Raw genomic sequence first — 22126 nt, forward strand, 5'->3', positions numbered from 1 at the left:
ATCTGACCAAGCACCACCTTAGAACCAGTTTGATTTCTTGCACCCGCTCCTACGGAGAGGCTGTGCCAGAAACCTCCCTTTCCTCCTTGCTGGTGGACCCCTACTACTTTCTGAGCTGGACTTACTCATGGCCACTTTACAGCCATTTGTTCTCGTGCCAGCATTGTCTTTTGGCTTGAACAGCTCTTCTGCCTCACTGCTGTTCCCCACTTTGATGTACTTCAGGAGGCGAGTATATCCCTGTCAGCCCTCACGTTACCCCACGTTAAATAAACCAAACTCTTCCTCCTTTTCTAAAGTCTCCTGCTCTGCCCCTGCAGCCCTAGCAGCGTACCTGGGGCTGTACCGATGGCATCGTACGTTTAGAATCATTTTGGTTGGAAAAGACCCTTAAGAGCATCACGTCCGACCGTAAACCTACCCCTGTTCGATACAGCGGGGGGTGCCTGGGGGGCACTTCGGGGGCCGGGCCCCTTCGCTTCCCAGCGCAGCAGCCCCCTCCCTCCGGCCGGGGAGTGGAGGGGCGGCGGCGGACGGAGACCCGGCGCCCCCTCCCCGCTCGCCCTTTCCTTTCACAGGTGCGCCTTGATCGTTTCTGTCTAAAGCGGAGGGGGGGGGGGGGGGGAGCGCGCGTTTCTCTCTTAAAAAAGCGATAAACGGGGGCGGCCCGGGAACGCTGCCCTCCAGCCTTCCCCGCGCCGCTCCGCCGTCCCGTCCCGTCGCTGCCGGGCTGGGCCGGGCCGGGCAGGGCCGGGGGAGGAGCGGCGGGAGACGGAAGTGAAAACAAGACCGGGGGGACGGGGCCGCCGCCGCCCAGACGCGCCGCGGGTGTCCTCGCCTCTCCGCGCCCTGCACCGCACCGCACCGCCGGGTGAGTGGCGGCCCAGGGGGGGCAAGAAAATAAGAAAAAGGGGGAGGGAAGCAGAAAGTCAGCAGGTTGGACGCGGTTTTCAAAGCTTCACGGTGCTTATTTTAAGTTATTTCTTCTTGATTTAATTTTTTTTTTTTTTTAAGCGGGGGGTGCGGTGTGTCGGGGGCTGCGGAGCGCCGGGCCGGGGCGGTCGGTGGTGCCCCGCTGCCCGGGGGCAGCGCCTCGGAGCGCCCGTGGGGTGTCTTGTCCCGCGGCTGTGGGGCACCTGTGGGGCTCCTTGCCCTGGGCCGAGCGTGCGGGGGTGCCTGTGGGGCTGCTCGGGCCCGGGGCTGTGGGGCGCGTTGGTCCCCAGGCTTTGTGGCACCCCTGGGGCTCCTGGGTGTGGGGCTATGGGGGTGCCTTGGGCCGAGACCCAGCGCTCTGGGGGCTGTCTGCTCCCCCAGCCTGCGGTAGCCGTGGGGCTCCTTGTCCCGGGGCGCTTAGAGGGTTTCGGTGGGGGAGCCGGGCAAAGGGGCTGCCCCCCCAGGCACAACCACCGCTCCCGGGGGGCAGGAGGGCCCCGCTGGCCGCCCCTGGGGCTCTGTGCTCTGGTGGCAGTGGTGAAGGCGAGCGTTTCTGCCTGGGTTTTGAAAGTCCCCCTTCCAGAAGTAGATCCACCAAGCCTTTGATCGTCTAAAGGAAAGTTGCACAATTTCACCCTTAGCTGGTTTCTTTGCGCAACGTTCCCCACATGGAGTGGGGTTGGTGGGTTGCAATGCTTAGATGTTGCTTTAGCATGTTTTAAGAAATTTGTTAAATTAAACTTTGAAGAGGTCTCTTTTGTCTGCTATTCCTTCCTGGTGTATTTGTAAGCCTGGAGATGCAGACACGGCAGAATCGAGGGGGTGAGAAAGAAAAGATGAGCGATGCATGGCATTTCAGCATGCAGTCTCTTTCCTCCTATTTGTAGTTGCTACAAATAAAAAAGAACAGTATCCTTTTCTAATATAACTTAACCTTTTCCTGGATCTATTACTGTAACTGGCTGTTACTCAGTTAAAAAAAAAAAAAAAAGATGCTACACAAGTGCTTCAGCTTTAACTGATAGGTAAAGCCTTCTGCCTGTGCCGATGAATTGCATGTGTGCTGGTTGCTAGATGTGATTTGCTTTTCTGCAATCTCTAATTTATAGTGACCTGTCACTGCTGTGGATTTCATTTAGAGGGAATGACAAGAATTTCTATGTTTATACGGAAAGCACTCTGTGACTAATTAAAATCCTCTTTTTATAAGGAATTGGGTGCGCAGAGCAATTAAACGAGTTGTAGTTCTCGCTTTAGCGGTGAGCGAGTCCCCTAAGAGTCCTAGCTCAAACTTGGTGGAGGCTTCTTGTTTCTTTTTTTCTCTCTTCAGCCAGATGAAAGCTCAGCCGCCTGCCTTTCCCCCTCCGTACATCGGTGCTTGTTGAGACTTTCAAGGGTGGGTTGAGTCAGCGCCCGGGGTCGGAGCTGCCCCTTTGCTGGATGCCAACAGGCAGGGGCACGTTGGGAGCTGCCCGGGTGCCCAGGCGCCTCTGTTACCAGCTCCGAAATCTGCTTCCTAATATATATCGTGTTCTGCCCAGTGCCAGCAGCCCCGTTACGGTGACCTGAGCGGTAGTCGGTGTGAATCAAGTTTGCCATTTGATTTGGAAACAGGTCTGAGCCGCCGATCTCTGCAGCTCGGGGAGGTGAACCCAGAAACATGCGGTACCGATGGCCTTCTCGGGGAGTGACATTAAATGTCCTTCCCTGCACCCGCGGGGGCTGTGCGACGGCCCCGCTCTGAGGGGCCGCAAGGCTGGCCGGCGCTTGCAAAAATCCACCGCCTCCAAAAAAATAACCCCCACCCCCAACTCCCCCCGCAGGGTACGACCAGGTAGAAGCGGGCTATGCGGAGCTCGGTGGGGTTTGTGGCCCGCTTGCTTCTCCTTGACTGAAGGTCCACCTTAAATGTCCCTCTGCGAGTATGGAATCTGGCTGTGCCCCGGTGTAGTCTTACACCAGCCCGCCCTGGTGTGCTCCTGCCTGAATTCAGCCGCACAAAAATAGACGGGGTCCACTACCTAAGATGTCATTGTAACGTAACTTATCTGAGGTGAAACTGAAGCCCTTATCTTTGACGCTGAACGGCAACTAAGTGCCTCGGTTGCCTTTTAAAGGTAATTTGTTGCCCACGTTTGTGGGGAGGGAGACGCTTGGGTTTTGCTTTGGTTTTGCTGCCTCAGCGTTAAGTTGTGGCTGTGGGTATTTCGCTTTAGTTCACAGCTTTCATTTGAGGGTTGGTTTTAATATCTGTTTTGCCTGTAGCATCGTTCTACCAATACGAAGCTATGCTATAAAAATAAAAGAGTCAGAGGGATTTTATTTTCTTTTGATTAACTTAAAAGCTGTCATGTTTTGACATCGTTTTGAAATTGTCGAGACATAATGTGTTTAGAAACAAGCTTTGAGCTGATGACATGGTAGCATATGATATTCATTTTGTTAGAAATGAATGTGCCAGTAGTGCTAATTTCTTCCATACTTGGATTTAAGGGATACTATAAATTCATGCTTGTCTCAACATTGACTTTTTTAAGATGAGCTTTAATGTTGGGTGGTTTTTTTTTTCCCCTACAGTTTTTTTTTTTTAGTAAGAAGTAGTTGTCAAACATCTCAGCACCAGAAGTTGTCAAAGTCCTGAGACCACGTTACTAGTTCCCTAGTTATGTTTCTTCCTAAGCTATGGAGGAAAACAACACACGAGGAATGAAAGCACAAGTAATGACAGATCTAGTGTGGTTTGTTTTGGCTGTTTTTATACTCTGGAGGGGAACACAGACAAAGAAAGAAGGCTTTCAAAATGGTAGACAGTGCCTTTTGTTTTTACCGTCTTTAATTTAAAACTCTAATCCTTTTTCACAGGCATCAGTTCTTTGGATTTGATCCTTGAACATTAAACATCATGAGCAACTACAGCGTGTCTTTGGTTGGCCCGGCTCCTTGGGGTTTCAGACTTCAAGGGGGCAAGGATTTCAACATGCCTCTGTCTATCTCTCGGGTAAGTGCATTTGCCTCTTTGCCTGCATGTAGGTATCTGTTATGCTGTGGCCGACCTGCAACCTTCAGACATAAGTATGCAGAGCCATTAATTACAGATGCTGGGGCTCAACTTGCCCTGTGCCATGGAGGGGTGTTGGGGGCTGGTGACAGGGAAGCTGGGAAAATGAATCTCACTTGTCTGAAGGCTCCAACAAAATTGTCTTAGGAAGGATGCATTCTTTTGAAATGGTTGGTTTATCTGCATTTATTTATGCAACAAACAAAAGAAACCAGCCTTGAATTCCCCTCCCTGCTGCCACCCAGAAAACGGAGATGCAGAGATTGGAAGGAAACAAGCCATTTTCTGTGCCGGGCTTAGCCTGCCCAGTTCAAATGGGAGGCAGCAGGGCAAAATCACTCATGTTACCCTTGTTTATTCAGCAGCTCTTAGCAGCTTGAGGATCTTCTGGTGTCTGTTCTTGCAAATCCCACTATTTACAATAAAAAGGCACTTAAATGACAGTAGTTGTAAATAGTGGCTCATCAATATGTGCCTGAGTGAACGTGCCAGTTTCTCACGAGTGTTCTGTAGAGTATGCGCTCTGAACTGGTATTCAAAGGATTTGAGGAACTAAGTCAAAACAAATGTGATCTTTGTACCCAGGCACTATCTAACTAGTTTTCTACTTTAAAACCGCGTTTTCCAGGAAGGCTTGTCTTTCAGTGTGGGCCGAGTTTCAAAGCTTTCCTCAGATGGCTGAAGCACTTCACGTATAAAATATAGGGACAAACTTTACGGTATTGAATTTATAGGATCATTGGAAATCTCGGAGTGAAGAAACTGGCTACTGATGGCTCTGTGCCCTGGCACCTTTAAATTTGATTTGCAGCGTGGAGGCATTTTGTACAAATGGCCCCTTCTCTGTTGACAGATCTCCTCCCCCTCCTGCATAGTCATATAGTTTAGTGACAAAGATGAATTATTTTTTACACCTGTTGGGACTGCAGAATTGATACTGCCCTGGGAGACGGAGCAGGTTTCTATTTGGGTTTATGCATCATGGCAATATTTTTAGCTAATCTCAACTAGCGATTCGAATTCTGCCAGTTCATTTAGACTTGGCTTATCCTGTCCACCTGTGGATTATGCTGATGAAGTTAAAATACAGTTTGGCTCTGCAAATTATTTTTTATATGGCTAAAATGGACTGGAGAGCTGTAGAAATGCCTGCATACAGATGAATACAGCTGATATCTGAGCCAAAAAGGGGTTGAGAAGCAGTTTATTTCCAAATTCCGGGGATTTTCAAGCTAAACTGTAATTCAGTTTCTTGTTCAGTAGCTGGTTACTCCTACACTAAAGAGAAATTTGAACTGGCGATGCGGATAGCACACTTCTGATTTCATGGTAGAAGTGTTCTCATGACAAGGATTTGCAAAAGCATAGGCTCTTGCCTGCATAGGGTGCTTGTGCATGGTACTGATGAGCAATTAAGCGCTGTAGGCAGTAAACCATAGAAAACAACTAGTTTTAGGTAGTACGTTTTTGTAGGGGCCTCTGCTGTCCTGGAGATCTACGGTGCAGTCCTGCTGTAAGCAGGCTTCCCATCTGAAAGCTTCTAAAGAAGAAACATATGTTGAAATTAGCCTAGACCAGTACTTCATTGTAGGAATCAAACATGCTGTCGCAGGGAGTAGCCTAGGGGAATTGGCCTAAAAAGCTACGTATAAAAGCCTCAGTTCTGGGATTCCCTAAAGACAAATGTCAGCGCCCACGAGAGCAGAATGTAATGAAAGATGGGGACCAGGATGGTTTTAGGACTTTAACTTGTGCACGGGAGGGGGAAGCACAATATCCAATTCACCTATTATACCTCAGCACTGCTTCTCAGCTGAACTGTTTCTTCTTATTTGCGGTTAAGAGTATGCAAATATTAGACTGCCTGGTGCTTCCCCCCCTCCTTTGGATCAAAAAAGTGCTTAGTTCTGGTATGCCAATCCAGCTTTGGCCCGGTAGCTGGAAGAATTCAACGCCGTGTTCCTGGTATGCTAGAACAGCGCGTACCATTCACCCCCCCTCCAGCCCTTCTTTTCCTGATGAAGCATAAATGCCTTCCTGTATGTGAAGACTGCTAATTAAATTATTTTAGCAAAACAGTAATGAGACAGCAGAATTACACTCTTTGGCAAGGAGGACTTTTCTGGTTTTGTTTTGTTTTTAATTTGTCCTCTAGATGCTGAGGGTGAATCTGGCTGCACTGCTGAGGGCTAATTTCCTGCTTTAGTTTAAAGTCCTTGAAATTAAGTTCAAATAAAGTACAGTTTACGAAGCACAGAAAATGCACTGGTTTCTAAAGCTGTTTATCTGAAAAGCCAATCTCTTTTTATTAATGATTTGAACAACTTAAGATCTCATATGGTTCCTTGGAGAAAGTTTTTAGTAAGTCATTTGGCTTTGTACAGAATGCAGTTTAAATGGGCGTATTCCTTGTTGCCTCTTTAAGGTGAAACGAGCCTCTTTTGTGTTCTTCAGTTGAAATTCTTAATGTCCGCTAAGGTGTAACAGGTTAACATTAATGCAGGGGTAGCAGTAACATCTAATTTTTCATAAGCTAGTATATTGTAGACTAGTTGCAACATCATAACCGATAGCAAGGGTTATTGCAGGGTTATGTCAGTCACTTAATATAGCTCTTTTAGTGCTTTAAAGTTGCTACATATGCTTATACAGCTGTACACGTTTCATGGTAAGTAATATATGTGATGTGGGGATATAGCCTTGTAGTTAGTGGCATAAATCAGTACAACAAAAACGCGTGCAGTACTTGTTATGTATATTTGTACCTGGCTGGACGTCAGCAGGGTGGCTTTCACAGTCCCCCTCCTTACCTTGCAAAGGCGCCTGTCTGAGCCCTGCAGAGTGCCCTTACGCAGGTCAGGAACTCAACGCTGGGAAGCTGATGCAGGGTGGGAGTGTGGTGGGGGGTATGGCTCTCACAAAGGAGGGGTCAGTGGGAAGGAAGCTGCTCTGAAAATAAAACTACTTGATCTTTCCCCTTCAACCAGGAATAAAGGGTGGGCTGAGGTGGTAGATCTACATCTTCTATTAACAGCCAAGTGTTAAAGCGGCTCAGGCCACCACGTGTAACTGTACTCTAGGGCTTCCAGGTAGTTTATTCTGTAGTGGTACTTGTATAACGAGAGGTTGCAAACTGTGACCAGTTAGCCTGCAGTGAAGAAGGCAGAAATTACTGGAGCCGAGGTATGCAAACTTAGATTGTTCTGAGTTGCCATTCTTACTTTTTCCTCACAGCGTTTTACGTTAATTAAAGAAGCAACTGTTCTCCTTATTCCTTCAAGACCTATGTTGTGATGCAAAAGTGAAGAAAATGGAAAGCTAGAGCAGATAAGAACAAATTACTGAGATGCCAGGTTAATTATGTTCTGGTAGCTGTAAAGTAGCTTTTGTAGGAAATGGCTAAGATTTACTCTTTCCCTATGGAAGAAAAAGCTTAATGTCTATCCATCTGTCTGTAACATATGTAGTCCTGTGAAATGTAGTCTTCCGTAATGCGATTATCTTCATATGAATGAACTGATTGCTTCTGAATCAACACAGACCACTGGAAAGGCAGCTACTTAATAGGCATCTCCATCTCCACCTGATAATTTGGGAGGCATTGTCCAAGTTTCAGGATGTTCTATTAAACACCAGCTGGGTCAAAAAAGACTATCGGACCAAAATAATTGCAGCCGAATTATTTTGTTTTTAACCATGATTACCAATAATAAGGGATCTGCTATTGCTGATACCATGTAGATCTGTGGTCTTGGAGAAATCCTACTGATGCTAGGGGTATGTCCAGTTTGGGGATAACATTGGTCTACACTCAATAGATCTTTGTCTTCTAGATTTCTTTGTGCAAGAGTTTGTTTCTTCTGCTGAATTAGAATAAAGAAATGCAGTTTTGGAGATAAAGTAATCTAAACACACTGCTAGGTGGGATTCCTGGTGTGGCTCGGGCATGCTAAGTATTGTATTTACAGAATTTGGGGTTGATGATATCTATAACATGGTCTATGTTGTTTACGTGCAGCACAGCAGCTTTTAAAACAGTACACGCTTCTTTAGAGTTTGAATTAACATTATATTTGCTTTACATTTTTGGGAGTTGATTAGTTCCCACTGCTTAATTAACATAACCAGAATAAACTCAGTAAGCATGACTGTAGCATTAGAATCATCAAAACTGCTGTCCTCTGCAGATTGAAATAAATAGTGTTTGGTATTGATGATGTATTCATTATGTTGTGATGACCTGTGAGAGGTTTAGATATTTGTTATAAATGTATGCTTGAAATGTTTGTAGCCTATCAAAATTTTTGTGGTGCATTCTCTAAACAGCGCTTATCTTTGGTTTATGGCAGTATTTCCAACTAGAAACAAGGAAATACTGAAGTGAAACTGTAGTTTGAACAGTAACGTAGCATACGTGCAATATATACCCTCCCACCTAATGCAAATACACAGGATATTTTCGTGTATTTAAAAGTTACTTTTTTGTTCAGTCCTGGTGGCAACTGTAGCCATCTTCCTTCAGAAGATGTTTCGCTATTTGTCTTTCTCCTCCTGGAAGAATTAAATGGAATACAGTCGTCTTGCAATGCTTGACCTGACTGACAGCTCTGTTCTTCTACTGCAACTTCTTTCATTGTGTTCCCCCCATGCCCCCAGCTTCTTCCTGCGTCACTGGTCACTTTGCCTCCCCCAAAAAAACCAAACCAACCAAACACACCCCACCCCCCCCTTAGAAATAGCCCCTTTTTGCGGTTTTTCAGCCTTTATTATTTTTTCATGTTTTTCTGTGTTACTGTTGCAAGCTAATAGTTGATGGAAGACTCATGATAATGAATCTGTCAGCAAGCAGTACACCCAGGGAATAGGTGGAAGAGCAGCCTGCCTTGGGATGAAGTCGGGAATGCATGTACAGCACATCAGCTACTCAATATTCATCCCACGTGAGCATACTGACATTCTTCATGCTGGTATTGGGAGGACACTATCAGAGGAGTTGTCTCCTCTGCTCTCCCACTTTCCCTCCTTCCTTCCCAGGTACATGCGTAGTTACACAGCAAGTTGTCCACGTGGATGGAGCATGTATGACTGGTTTTGCACAGTGTTTGCTTATTCAGGGGTTGGGCCTTTGGCCTTCTTAGTGTTTGGAAGCAAGCTATTTTAAAGTCATTAGTATCTATGAAAATGATGCTAACGAGAAGAGAATAACGGAAAATGATGCTTTGAATGGACCTAGAGCATGTCAGCTTTGATTGACTAGAGTCTGGCTGAACCTCTTGCCCTTTGTGTTTGCGTGAATTATTTTAGTAAGCCATATGTATTATTTCCAGTAAAATCAAGTTTTGTATAAGTATGAAATAAGTTATTGCAGTGGGGGATGGGGGAAATGGTCTTTCAAGCAGGCATGTGAAATAGGAGAGAAACACTAGAGCAACTGCTGGCCTGGCCAGTGGTAATTGTGTTGGTAACTTTATGCTTCATCCTGGAAGCTACCGGGAGCTACTAACTAAGCCCTAACTGGCAGCTGCTGGCATTGCTGTGCTGGTTTGATTTGCTACCGAGTTGTGACGGTTTGCACAGAATACAGCTGAAGATGTATTCCACTACTGCAACTTCCCGGCACAGGGTCAGAGATGCCGGCAGAGGTCACAGCACTTACCTGCTGATCCTGCTCCTAGAGTAGTAATTGCTGCATTTTTACAGGAGCTCTCAGTGCTTATGAAATTGGTGGGATTAGCCAAGACATAAAGCAAGAAGCGTTATTCTGTTCTGTTTAATTCTGTTTACAAGATGTGGTTTACTGAAAAAAAAATACTGAGAATGACAAATGAACTACCAGTGCCAAAGTCTGTATCCTCTCTGCACAGAGTCCTGAAGGAGCAGACGTTTGACTTTGGGAACCGAGTGGAATATGGACAATTACAAAGCTCCCAGCTGCACAAGTGGTTTACTATAAGTGAGTTTTCTGAAAGTCCTAAGAGTGCTCGTTAGTGCTTCAGAGTTTGCGTAGTTGCCTGCGAGCAACATCTTCCTTTAGAGAGCTCCTCAGTTTAACCTGAAGACGGAGAGGTCAGTTAGTACGGACGTACTTTCACGATTGCTTCTCTTCCCACCACCGTTTAACCTCTTTGTGCTGAGAATTGGGGAAAAAAGGCTATGTTTGGCTTGACCATTTGTTTTCCTTCCCTTGTCTATTCTGCTATGCAGTTTAAAGCAAGACAGACCATTACTGGAGTGGGGTTGGGAAGAAGGGAGGGCATGGGGGAGAAGAGGCGGAAGAAAAGTGTCTGCGTCTCGTCTGTTCATGACCTTATTTGTCAGACAGCCTCCTCAGACCAAGTAGGAAGCTAACTTATTTTAATATAGTTCCTCTGCTGATACCATTCCCCCAAAAGTGAAGCTGGCTGTACTGGGGGGAAAAAGGAACTAAAGAGCTTGTAGCAGAGGGATATCTGATGTGATGTGTGAACATACTCTTTCTACATTAAAAACTGCTGGTAACTCTTTTTGCCCTTGTAAGTGACAGTTTAGTTACAGTATGAGGAGTACAAGCTAAATATGTCACGGTGGAAAAACTAAAGTATTTTTTGCAGTGTCTGCTTCTCAAAGACAGATGTAGTGAAAAAATAAACTCTGATTAGATGTTCAGAGCAGATGCAAAATTGGCAGTCCTTCTAGAGGCCAAAAAGCAGGACCCTTTACTGAATAGTAACTGCAAAAAAATCAGGCGTGTTTTCTTTGCGAGTATCTGGCCCTGGAGGCCTGACAACTTCTGTCGACTTCCCCACCGTTTGGAGATGCTATTTTTAGTGTAACGGTTTTTCTCATTATTCATTGGCCGATGGCTATCAAAAGGCATTGTGAGAAGAGACATGGTGTTGAAAGGTTTGTTTGTTTGGCTTTGGTATGGAGCCAGGAGATAACATTGTTGGCTTTTTTTTTTTCATTTGTTTTGACTTTTTAAGAATAGATTTCATATGTTATCAATATAAGGGAAAGTGTGAGAGAAAACTATCTCTCGTGCGCCTAGAGCAGTGGAAATACGGGAAAGGTGATATTCCTCCTGTCAGTGGTCAAAAAGAAAAAAAAATTGAGGCTGAGGTTTGTTTGAACAAATATGAGAAATAGAGGTATGTTTACTTCCATAGGTAGCTGTTGCAAGAATAGTCAGAAGGAAAGGAGGCCACTGCTAAGGCTGGTGAGTCTTTGAATGACTCCAGTCTTCAGGGCAGTAAAAGTAGGGAAGATATGACAAAAGTACCTGTTCAGGTTCCCTTACTAGAAGAGGTCCTCAAGCTGAATTTGCGGAGAGAGGTACTATCTTAGAAGAGTTGACATGGGTGGAAGAAAAAGGCTACGAACTGTGGGCACAGAGTCCTTTGAGGTGCAAGTAGCTTCAGTTACTATGTTGACTTAAAGCCTTGCTTGTGTTACTGTCCTGTTGCTCTGATGTGTGATGCTGAAGACAGAGCTGATTTAAACCATTAGCCTGCTTTAAATGCAGACAAGCAACTGCTCTAAGTATGTCGGTAGGTGATTGTGGGCTATACGGGTCTAGATGAGGGCTATGATGGTCTTCTCAGACAAGTTTGCTGGTAGATGAGATTTGTAATTATGTTCGCTTCCAGGAACCGTACCTGAAAGGGTTTTCTTCAGGACCATGGTCATGCTGGTAATGCTGTGCTGTGGCAATTCAGTCTCATGTTCTTAAGAGGAGGAAAAAAAAGAAGGCATTAGGAGCTTGTGCTATGTTTGTGCTGTAAGAACAGCCTCTCTAATGACTTGCTTAAAACTAGCTACATACGGAAGTGAAGTTCAGGGAAAAGTAGGAAGAAGCAACGGAGGAAGAGCGGAACAAAATGTGGATGCTGTTGGGTTTGGTAGAGCTGTGAGGAGGGGCAGGTGCTACCCTGTGACTGACTGCTACCCAAGCACCAGCCAGCTGCATGTGCCCGTGGCCACTAAACACTTCTGCAGAACAGACCTAAGGTTTCAAGTTGGGGAATGAAAGCCACCCTTACTGGACAGGCTGTAAAAAGTCTGATTTAAATGACTTGTGTAACTCTGCCCAGGGGAATTTTCACCCTCTTTTTTCCATTTCTCTGCTTCATTCATCACTCGCCTTTCAACACTGTCAGTTAATGGGGTGGTGCCACACACACAGTAGCTTTTCATCTTTTGTCACTTCAAGACACCAGTGCAGTTCCCACCGCATAGTCTTGTGTATGCTGACACAAGTAGAGAGGTAGTATGGGGGCAAAATAGCATGTTATAAATTGAAGACCGTATCTTGATGCATACCCTCAAAGCACGAGTAAGTGCTACACCAATGGAATATACTCAGTAGTTCTGCTGTAAAGTAAGGTTAGCAGCCACAGAGCACAAAGAGACTTCTGCTGTCAGTCCCTTATTTTTACTTAACGGGGAGAACAGAAGTCTCTGCTGTTTTACAAACCAGAAAACTTGGAGTGAAATTAATAATTCTGTGACACCTGGGTGACTGTTCTGCCTATATGCTATCAAGCTTCAAGATGTACCGAAGTGTTGAGTCCCCACTCAAAACAGGAAGATGCTATGCATTCCTTAAGAGATTGGTGTTTTTTCTTTTAATGTAGGCAAGAAAACTTCAAGTAGAATAGTCCACAATATTTTTCTATTGTGGATTATTATTATTATTATAATTTCTATCTCATTCTGAGTTAGTCTTGCATTAAAAACTTCAGCTTAAACAGTTAAGCTTAGTAAGAGTAAAAGCAAGAGAAAATGGCATTTGATAGTTGAAAGTATTTGAAAGTATGAACTCTCACAATTGCTGTCAGCTGTGCCTGTAACAAAGCCCTGAAGTACAATGTAATGCCTTGTGTGAAGTCCCATAGGCTAAAAAGTGGATCTTGCCAGGTCTTTAGTAGTTCTGTTGGAAAGGTCAAATGGTTTGCATGTTAACTGGATATGAAAGAAGTTTGGCTTACCCTGCTCTATATTAAGGGATGACCTAATGCGGTATCTAGTTCTTTCCCTAACAAGTGATCGAACAATGTGAAGTGCTTATCACGGGAAGGCAACAGAAACATTTATTTTGTGTTAATTATTTCATAGTTCTTTTAAAGGCTTGAATTGTGATTTAGATTCTAGGCCTGGATTAATGTAGAGTGTATCAATTTCAGGAGGGTAAAACTCCCTGTTTGTTAAGCTTTTGCGTTTATGAACGTAATCGGATCACCTTTAGATGTTCTTACACCCCAAATTTATTAAACTTGTGGAGAAAATTATCAAAGTGTCTCCGTTAAGTGTGATGTTGTATTGGTAGTAATAGTGTTTGAGATTTTTAAAAAGGAATTCTGTAGAGCGAAGGCAAAATGCTGTAAATGTGAAAAATGGAGATATAAATAGGGATGTATTTTTGCTATTATAAAAGTTTAAATCACCTTGGTGGAAACTCTAGCTATAGAACATTTTTGTTCAGGACCCTTAAAAAAGAGCTGCTTTGCTGTGCAAACGCTCCCCCTCCCAGACAGAGCAACTTCATCTCAAAGTTTATAGTACATCTGCTATTAAAGCTTTTTCTTTCTAATGTACATCTTATACATGACAAGCCAGGCATAGTTCCGAGTCCAACGCAGCTAGTAAGTGAAACTTTTCTTTCTTCCTGCGAAGTAAGAGGCCAAAATTGTTAGTGTTTTTGAGGGGGAAGGGTGAGGCTCCCTTGCCAGTGATTGCTACCTCTTTTCTTTGCAGTTCTAGACTTAGCTTGGTGTTGTGAAAGACATGGTGAGGTAGGCTAATGGGATTGCTTGTCTCCAACTTGCTCATGTACCTAAGCAATTCCTTCTGTGCTGTTCAATTTTTCTTTACCTAATGCCTTTAAAATGAGGGGAAAAAAAACCAAAAAGAAGACAAAGAAAAGCAAACAAAAAACCAGTGGAGATCTACAAGCCAGAGCGCTTGTGGAAGTTGGGTTGGGCTTGCTTTTATTAGACTGATAGGGAAATGGAAGGCTTGTAAAACTTTAAACATCGAAGACATCTTGGTAGAGTAAATTCTCTTGTTTTCTGTTGGCTTTCTGCAGCTCCTTGTCAAATCACAGTGTTTTGAGTCCAGACCAAGTAAGAGTGTTCTCTGCCTGGTGTCTAAGGTGGCTTGTTAGCAATCATTCAGGAATGAAAAGGCATCCCCCAAAATACGTATTCTGGCAAGCAGAGTATATTCAACCCTCAGAGGACAGTGTACTAGTTCTTTGTGAGGGACTGATTGTCTGGATTCATGGCTTGACCAAATGTTACGTAGATAGTGATCAGGGGACACGATCAGCCTCGCAAAGGAAGCAGTAGCGGTTGGAGAGCAGGCAGCACTGCATCCTATCTGGCAGCCTGAGTTCCTGTCCTCTTGAAATCTTTTCTTAATGCACAGAGATGTGAGAGGGAAAACCCCCCAAAACATTGGCAGTTCACTAAAATGGGAATAAGCTCATGTAATACCGAACACTTTTCTTGTATGTGAACTGGGTCCCACCCTTTTGTCAGTGGTAATCACTGGCCGAAGAAGGTTGGCGGAAGAAAACCTGTGCTTACGTTTCTGTGTCGGAGCTCAAAGCCAGCTCCATGGATGAAACTTTTCATCCATCAGTGCCCTAAGCAGGAACAGTAGGTAGGACTGGTGCAGCAGGGGCTCACTCAGCCCGGCAGCCTTGGCCGCGGTAGCTGGGGCTGCCGGCACAGTGGTGGAGGCGGATACCTGGGGACAGTACAGTCTAGAAGTGCTGAAGCCAGACTTGCTAGGACAGTCAGTGTCAGTGTACTAAGCTGTGAAAACTGCCACTGAATGCTTATTCAATTACAGCTTTTGTCAGCTTTGGATACAGTCTATTCTTTCCACTTTCCAGCTGTCCTATTTTGGCAACTGGCTATAAGCAAAAGTCATTGTAGCAGGGGCTTACATGAATCTCCTTTTGAGAGCATATTCAATTTGTAAATGAAATTATTTTGCTGTTGTGCAGATCGAGCGTAGTCCTGTAAATGCTGAGAACCCAAGCCTTGGCACTGCAAAAACACTTGAGCAAAAGTGTATTTTTAGGCATATAAGTTGTCTCCATAAGATGACTCTTGCTTAAGGCTCAGCCTATGTTGATGCGCATTGCTGCTTAGCACCCTGCAGTGTTCGGCCTTCAGACTATTGCTCCCAGAAGGAAAGAAACATTGACTTGCTTGGAGGAGACAATTGACCTCTCACGGCCAACTTTCTACTTTCTGTCAAAGATGCATTAGCTGGTGATTGTTAGCCGTAAGAGAACTGGCTAGCAGAGATGTTTGTATGACATAATGAGAGCTAGATTACAAACAGACCTTTGACCAGCCAGTCAATCCCCGTCACCAAAACTATAGAGCTAAATCAAGTGGTTAAGTAGCATTTGACGATGAGGTGTCTTTGCGTATTAGGTATGTGGCGGTGTTTTACTACCCCTTGCTCTGGAAATGCTGTAGAGATGCTCTATTCCCTTATTTCTCTTTGCAGTATGCAATTATTGCACTCTTAAGCTAGAGATTAGTATCTTAGAGCAGGTCCTTTTCTGGGTAGTTTTGTAAATCTGTCTCTTCCGAAGTATTGACTAAACTAATTGAGCTTATGAACAAAATATAGATGAGTAAGTTTTTTTGACTGAAGGAATAAATTTTGTGCATACGTCTAGAAATGCAATTCACTTTTCATGTGAAAACCTAAAGATGGTTTCCTTGAGGTGGGCACTTAAATCTTGGAGACTTGAATTCCTGCAATATCTCTCTGGATAAAAGTATCGCCATCCCTGTTATGTTAGAGGGAACATGATACTCTCTGGCCGGTTGAGTAGCTCCTCTGTGAGAGTATTTTCCTCCATTGACACATCTGCACTTGAACTTTGAAATGTAGAAACTGCTGATCATTAAAACTTCAAATGACATTAATTTGTTTTGATACCTGACCTGATGAAAACTGCTGCTGTTGCAGTTGACAGCTCAGATCAGTTTATAACTCTGTCCTGGATGGTGTGGGGTTAAATAACTGGAAATTGCTCGCAGGAAACTCTGATTACAGCAGTCATAGTAAGGATTCAGGGCAAACCAGTCGGTGTTGATGGCTTACTTTGCAACCTCCTGCTGTTGGAGAAGGCTAAACTGCTGGGGTTTTTTTCCCCCGCTTCCTCCTTGCAAATGTAAGGCACGCTTTTGGCATGGTGATGGAGACAGTACGCGATTTTGGACGCTGTAGCCATTGATGTCGACTGGTTCCTGACCTCATCAACAGGATGGAGTCCCTCAAGTGCTTCTGGTAACACCGAATGCCTCCTCTGTCACTTGCTCGCCGCGTGCGCAACTCTGTACTTGGTTTTATTGCATATCCTAATCTATGCCTGTTTGGTTAGCTCAGTAATTACCCCATTCCGGCTCTCTGACTTCTGTTGCTCTCTTTAGCAAAGACCGTAACCTTAGGGTACCAAACGCGGTTTCATAGAGATTTTGCTGTGCTGCTTTTCCCTGATGATGATTACTTAGTACAAGTCAGCCTTTATTCTACAGCATGGACTCATTCCCTTGAAAGAATCTCCTGTATGACATGGCAGGGGGGCGGCTGAATATGGGGTAGAGTTGAGACCTCACAAGAGGGGATCCCTCATGAAGAAAAACATTATCCAAAATAAGGGGATAAAGATATAAAGATGAGCTTTGTGGAATGCATAACTGCTGCGCTTCAGGGGAAGCGTACATTTGGGGGGGTGGCATGCAGATAGTTTAGACTTAGATGCAATGACATTTATGTAATACTAGTATCAATTCTGGGAAACGTAATGCATAACAATGGGCATTATGTATTAGGAAATACTTCACTTCAGCATTTAAGATTGCTAACCACTCAAATTGAATCAGAGTTGGTTTTCTAGTGCCATTTTTTGAGTTTCTGCCAAATAGGTTTTACTCTTTCAATTGGTCACCTGTTTTTCTTTTAGCATAAAGAGGAAGGTAGTTCTGTAAGAACACAGTTTGTGTTGCCTTCCATTTTTTTTCCCCCCTTGCTTTCCGTAGCCTGAGGACATCTCATTATCATTTAAGAGAGATGCCGTTCAGAAGCCATTATTATTTGTGGCATTAACAGGGTTTAGGGTTCAGAACAGTGTATGATGGGGTAAGAATGAAGGGAAGAAGAGCTAAGTATCAAAAAACCCAGCCCGAACTATGAAACCCCACAAAACTATTAAAATCAAATATATAGGCTGTTTGTCAGAAAGCTCCAAATGACAAATGCTCAAAGCTTTGGACTCTGTATACCAGATGATGTAAGTATTTATAGGGATATCTTGCCTCTGTCTTGGATTGCGTAAGTACTGCATTGTAAGTCTGTAACCATCCTTTTCCTTCCAATTTTTCCTTACCGTGCCAGTCCTTGCCAGACTGTAGTATGTCCTGGCTTTACTGTGCCCAGCACTGGGTTTCTGTTTAATCAGAAAAGCAAGGCTGTATGGCAGCTTTTGCTTTATCAGTACAGTTGCAGGAAATGCTTCAGCATCAAGAAACAAGCTGCTCTTTCATACAGCAGAGAGCACTTGGGTACCACTGGATTCCTGAACAAAGCACGGACGCTGTCAGCAGCATGCGCACGCATTGGGTTGCCAGCCCAAAAAGCACTGCTGGCTTCTCCAGGGAAAGTTCTGTAGCTGGTGTTAGGTGGGAGGTGGTGAGATGGGTCTAGAGGTGGCTTCTGGCTTTCAGTCTCCCAACAGACGCGTGATCACCCTGGGCGTGTAGACTCAACTATGTACTTCAGTTTCTTGCCACCCCGTGCGTGGGGCTATCTTTCAGAGCCTGCCACAAGATCCCTGCTGCTCTCCCAGCTTCGTGGCAACAATAGCAGGTCTCCTCCCTCAGCCGTTCTGATTCAGGAGAGCATGAAAGGTTTAGGTTTTGCTTGCCCATGAGGCTTTTACAATGCGGTAGGGCTAAACTGCTTTGTAAAGAAAGTAGCAGCTTCCTTGGGTTGATCTCTGTTCAGCAATAAATGCAGTCTAAAAGCAAAGTGTTGGTTAAAAATCACCTAACAGATACCACTTTGGCCAGCCCCATCCCTCTTCTTCACAGAATCACTAAGGTTGGATAAGACCTGTAAGATCATCAAGTCCAACCATCACACTGGGAGGAAGAGTAAAGGTTGAGTTGTTGTTGAAAGGCTTGACCTAAAATGGAGCCAAAATCGAAGTCATCAGAGGGGCCACGCTGCAGTACAACAGAGCCGAGTTTGTTTTGCCAGTCGTCCCATACAGAGGAGGAAGTGCTTTGAGATCCTCACCAGCAGCCCCAGCTGGACGTTGCTCAGGACCACCCGTAGCTGTCTTCGACCTCTTCTGCTGTCTTCCTGCATGCTGGAGTGATACTCCTAAAGCAGCAGGAAGCAAGGGGGGGCCCGTGGGAAGATTGCTTTGGTCGAGGCTATAGAGAAACCCCGCGTTACTCTTGCTGATGCCGTTCTTGAGTGTCACAGTAGCTGTGAACTGGGAGGGGAGCGGTGAGGGGGTGCTGTTAAGCTCCCAGTCCTTTGCATTGATGCGCTTGTATCAAAATCTGGATTTGATTTAAATCATCAAAATAATCCCTCAGTGTTGCACTGAAGAGTCAAGAAAAGTAATTTGAAAAACCCAGCGAAACCTCAGAGTGTATCTTGGCATTAAAATCGTGAGATTAAAAAACACTCCTTATTTCTAGGGCCTGACTCATGGTTTTTGAATGTGTGAGGGTGGCAGCGCTAGCTCCTATGGTCAAGTAGCATTATAAATATTTCAGGACTTTAGGGCACAGAGCTGTGCCAAATATTTTTCTCGTGTTTGGATGGGTTTTTTTCCTAATTCCCAAAACAAATTTTTGCAGATGTCTTACAACCTGGATTGTGTGTGTAATTAAACAGACACCATGTTAAAGCTCCAAGTTTCTGAAAACAGTGCATCAAATCCAAGTATTTAAATCGATTACATAGTGACCAAAGTGTGGCTGACTGTCTAAAAGCTGTTTTATTGGGACATAATGTATGCAGTTTCATGTGTATGTGGTAGAGGGAAGTGAATTGCAGAGCAGCTGGCTTGCTAGAGGCCTTCAGGAATAAACAGCATGTGGCATATGTAGTAGAATTTGACCTTGTTAGGAAAGTAAATAGGACAAAGTTGCTGGTTCCTAATGGTGGCTCCAGCTTCTGGTGGCAGCATAGGCAAAGCAAAAGTAAAGGAGGGGTGGGGGGTGGAAATCAAGTGGGATTTGAATAATTCTTCCTGCCTGCCAGGAAGCCCTCGGTGCCCTGAAACTCATTCAGCCAAGTCGGAAATGAGTTCTCCTCTGACAGACTGTGCTCTGGGGGAAGTACTTTTCTATTAGTTTTCATGAGGCATTGCAAGTTGTGTTCAAGGATGGAGGGGGCTTCCAGCGGAGGTGTGCAGGAATGTCTTGCTCAGGACTTCGTCGGACGGTGGGATGTGGGGTGCTGCGTGTGAGGAGCCGGCACGTCACCCACTGTGCGGCGGGGTCACCTCCGGCGGCGTGGGGAGGGGCGGGCGGCTGGGAGCGTTGGCCTCATGAATTTCTGGGACGTGAATTGCCAGAAATGCTGAACAAGGTCCCTCCACGCTTTAAAATGAGAACTGAACTGCTAATTTGCTTTCTCTGGTTACCGAATGTTCGGGTGTGAAGAAGCTGCCCAGTGCCCTGTTCTGTGCAGGGGTGAAATAATGAGGTTGAGTGCTGTGGATGGAAAGGGGTGGGTGGTGGGTCTCTTCTGCAATATATCCAGATGAAAAAGATAAAGGATGAATACATACGCTTATTTCTGTAATTTGTCCATCGCGAGTGTGCTGAATCCAAACTGCTGTGCTATGTGGAATAAGCCCTTTAACGGATAAAGCTTTGGGCATCCTTTGTCCTTCAAGAATTCCTGGACTAACTTCACTGATCTCTTCTGATCCTGGGGGAGACAAGTCTTTAGGCAGTGACAAATGTGTATTACTCCAGAAAGTTTCTTCGCTTGTTGTGTTTGCTGCTCTTTTAACAAGTATGTGTCATGTGTGGGAAATCCTCGGAAGTAGGGGATGGAGCATGGCACGTAAGATCCCGAGGAAATGTTGGCATAAGTAGATATGCAGATAATAGTAACCTGAACCTCTCTTGAAGATGATGTGTAGGAAATATATTGCTTCATTTATAAATTTGCAATACTTTTAAAAGACACTAAAACATAAAGATGCTGGAAGAAGGTATGCCACATGATACAGACCTTTTTCATAAATGCCTGGGCTGGGCCCAGTCACTGTAAGCTGTACAGGACTGTAATATAGGTATATTCGTGATTTCTCTTTCTGCAGAGGAGAAAGAATGACGTTTACGATATGTTCCTTATGTCTCCGTATGTTGTTGTTTAAAATAAAGTAACTGAGAGCAGAAGGTAACAAATGTGTAAGCAGAGTACTCCACAGTTATCACTGGGACATAATTCCAATTGGCCATCTGCATGTCCAATGCATTTACTTTGAAAACTGAATTTCAGTGTAAGAATGGGCTTTATATCGTAAGTTAAACTAGCTTTTGGATTTTTAACTAACACATTGTAGAAAAAAATGGAATTAATACATTCCCCTTAAGTGAAACTCTAACCTTGATATCTTTTCCTTTCTTCATTTGGTTTACTCTCTATATACAGGGATATGACAGCTGGCACGACGCCTCCTTTTTGAATGGTGTCGTTTAGCATTTCTGGCAGCTGGATGCGTGTGGAAAGCTGTACAGTGACAAATCTGTTTCTCATACCTTTTGTAGTCTGTTTTTCATCAGATAGAAAAATGTTAATTCCCCCTGAACTTTCCTCCTTTGGCTCACCCGGACAGTAATTTACTCGAGCATTTCCTGTAGGTTGTCTCTGGGTACGGAGCTCGTGCTTTCCATCTCTGCTGCGTTGCAGAGCTGCACCGGGGTGCTGCCTCGTCCCCAAGCCTCTTGGGGCATTTCCTAGGACACCCCAGACTTGCATGCTGCAGCTAATTGAGGCAGTGCAAACTCGCGGAAGGGAATTTATCCCGAATCCAAAACAAAATCTGAAGCAGATTTTGGAAAAATGCTTCATTTTGTGTATTCGTTGCAACGCTGTTCATGTTTCCTGTATATCTTAGCAGAGTTTCATAAATTTTCTGGTCAAACAGAAGTCTGCCTATAAAGAGTTACTGCTTAGAAAAGCAGTGAAAAAAGACAATCCTGTTTTTTCCACCTGTTAAAATGTATTTTGATGCTAGTAAATGAATATTTTCATAAGCGATGAATAGAACCTTTGTTTTCAAGAGAATTTTCCCCACGTTTATTAATGTGTTTTGGCTTCAGAAACCTACAGACAAGTGAAGAATATGGCATGGAGCTGATTTGGCTGTTGAGTGACTATTTTGTGTTTCTTCAGGCTGCATGAGGAATTTTGTGTTGTTTGTGGGCAAATAACCTGATTCTAGTCGACTCTGCCTGTCGTGCTTTAATATCTAAGCAGGTGCTGAATTTTGAGCTCTCGGACATGCAGGTATTGGGATCCATACACACGGTCTGGAGCGGTCACCTACTGTAAGCAATCACCATAATGATTTTGCCTTTTGCTCCTTTTCTTCTCCACTTGGGCACTTAGTACAAACTCTGCAAGCATAAATAGTTCAGCTCGACAGATTGCAGTTACAGCTTTCTCAGTGCGCCAATATGCAGTCTTGCTGCAATACAAAGGGTTTTTTTGGAGACAGAGCAGCAAGAAGTGCTGAAATGCTGCTTGGAGCTCCCACCTTCAGTGCATGGATGGACACTGTAGTGATGACAGTGCCTGGAGGAAAAGTATGCAAACCTTCTTTTCTGACAGCAGTTGGAGAGTCTTGTCTAAAGGTTTTACTTGGCTAGCCTGCTTTAACCATTTATTTATTAAAAACGTGCAGTGTTGAGCCCAGAACTTCAACATTTTGCTGTTTTTTACTCAGTAAGATTTCCTCTACTAAAGCTCCATTTTTCTTTATTCTCCCTTCTTGCTTGAAAAGCTCCTTTTTTTTTTTTTTCCTTTCCTCTGCCCCGTATAGCAAAGCTGAAATAAGAAGGTGGTTTTATCCTTGCAAATATGCCTTGC

The 22126-nt window shown here is 44.4% G+C and overlaps 1 protein-coding gene across 4 annotated transcripts in view; it reads left to right on the forward strand.

Annotated features, from left to right (window-relative positions):
- The first annotated feature begins 821 nt into the window (after nt 1-821).
- Nucleotides 822-22126, forward strand: part of PDLIM5 (PDZ and LIM domain 5) — a 131768-nt gene continuing 110463 nt past the window's right edge. For all 4 annotated transcript variants that reach the window (XM_059817472.1, XM_059817473.1, XM_059817474.1 and 1 more), the window contains exons 1-2: nt 822-871; nt 3796-3931. In XM_059817472.1, coding sequence (XP_059673455.1) covers nt 3836-3931 — 96 coding nt within the window. In that variant the 5' untranslated portion in view covers nt 822-871; nt 3796-3835. The remainder of the gene's footprint in view (nt 872-3795; nt 3932-22126) is intronic.

Source organism: Gavia stellata, chromosome 5 (assembly GCF_030936135.1).
Source record: "Gavia stellata isolate bGavSte3 chromosome 5, bGavSte3.hap2, whole genome shotgun sequence".
NCBI lineage: Eukaryota > Metazoa > Chordata > Aves > Gaviiformes > Gaviidae > Gavia > Gavia stellata.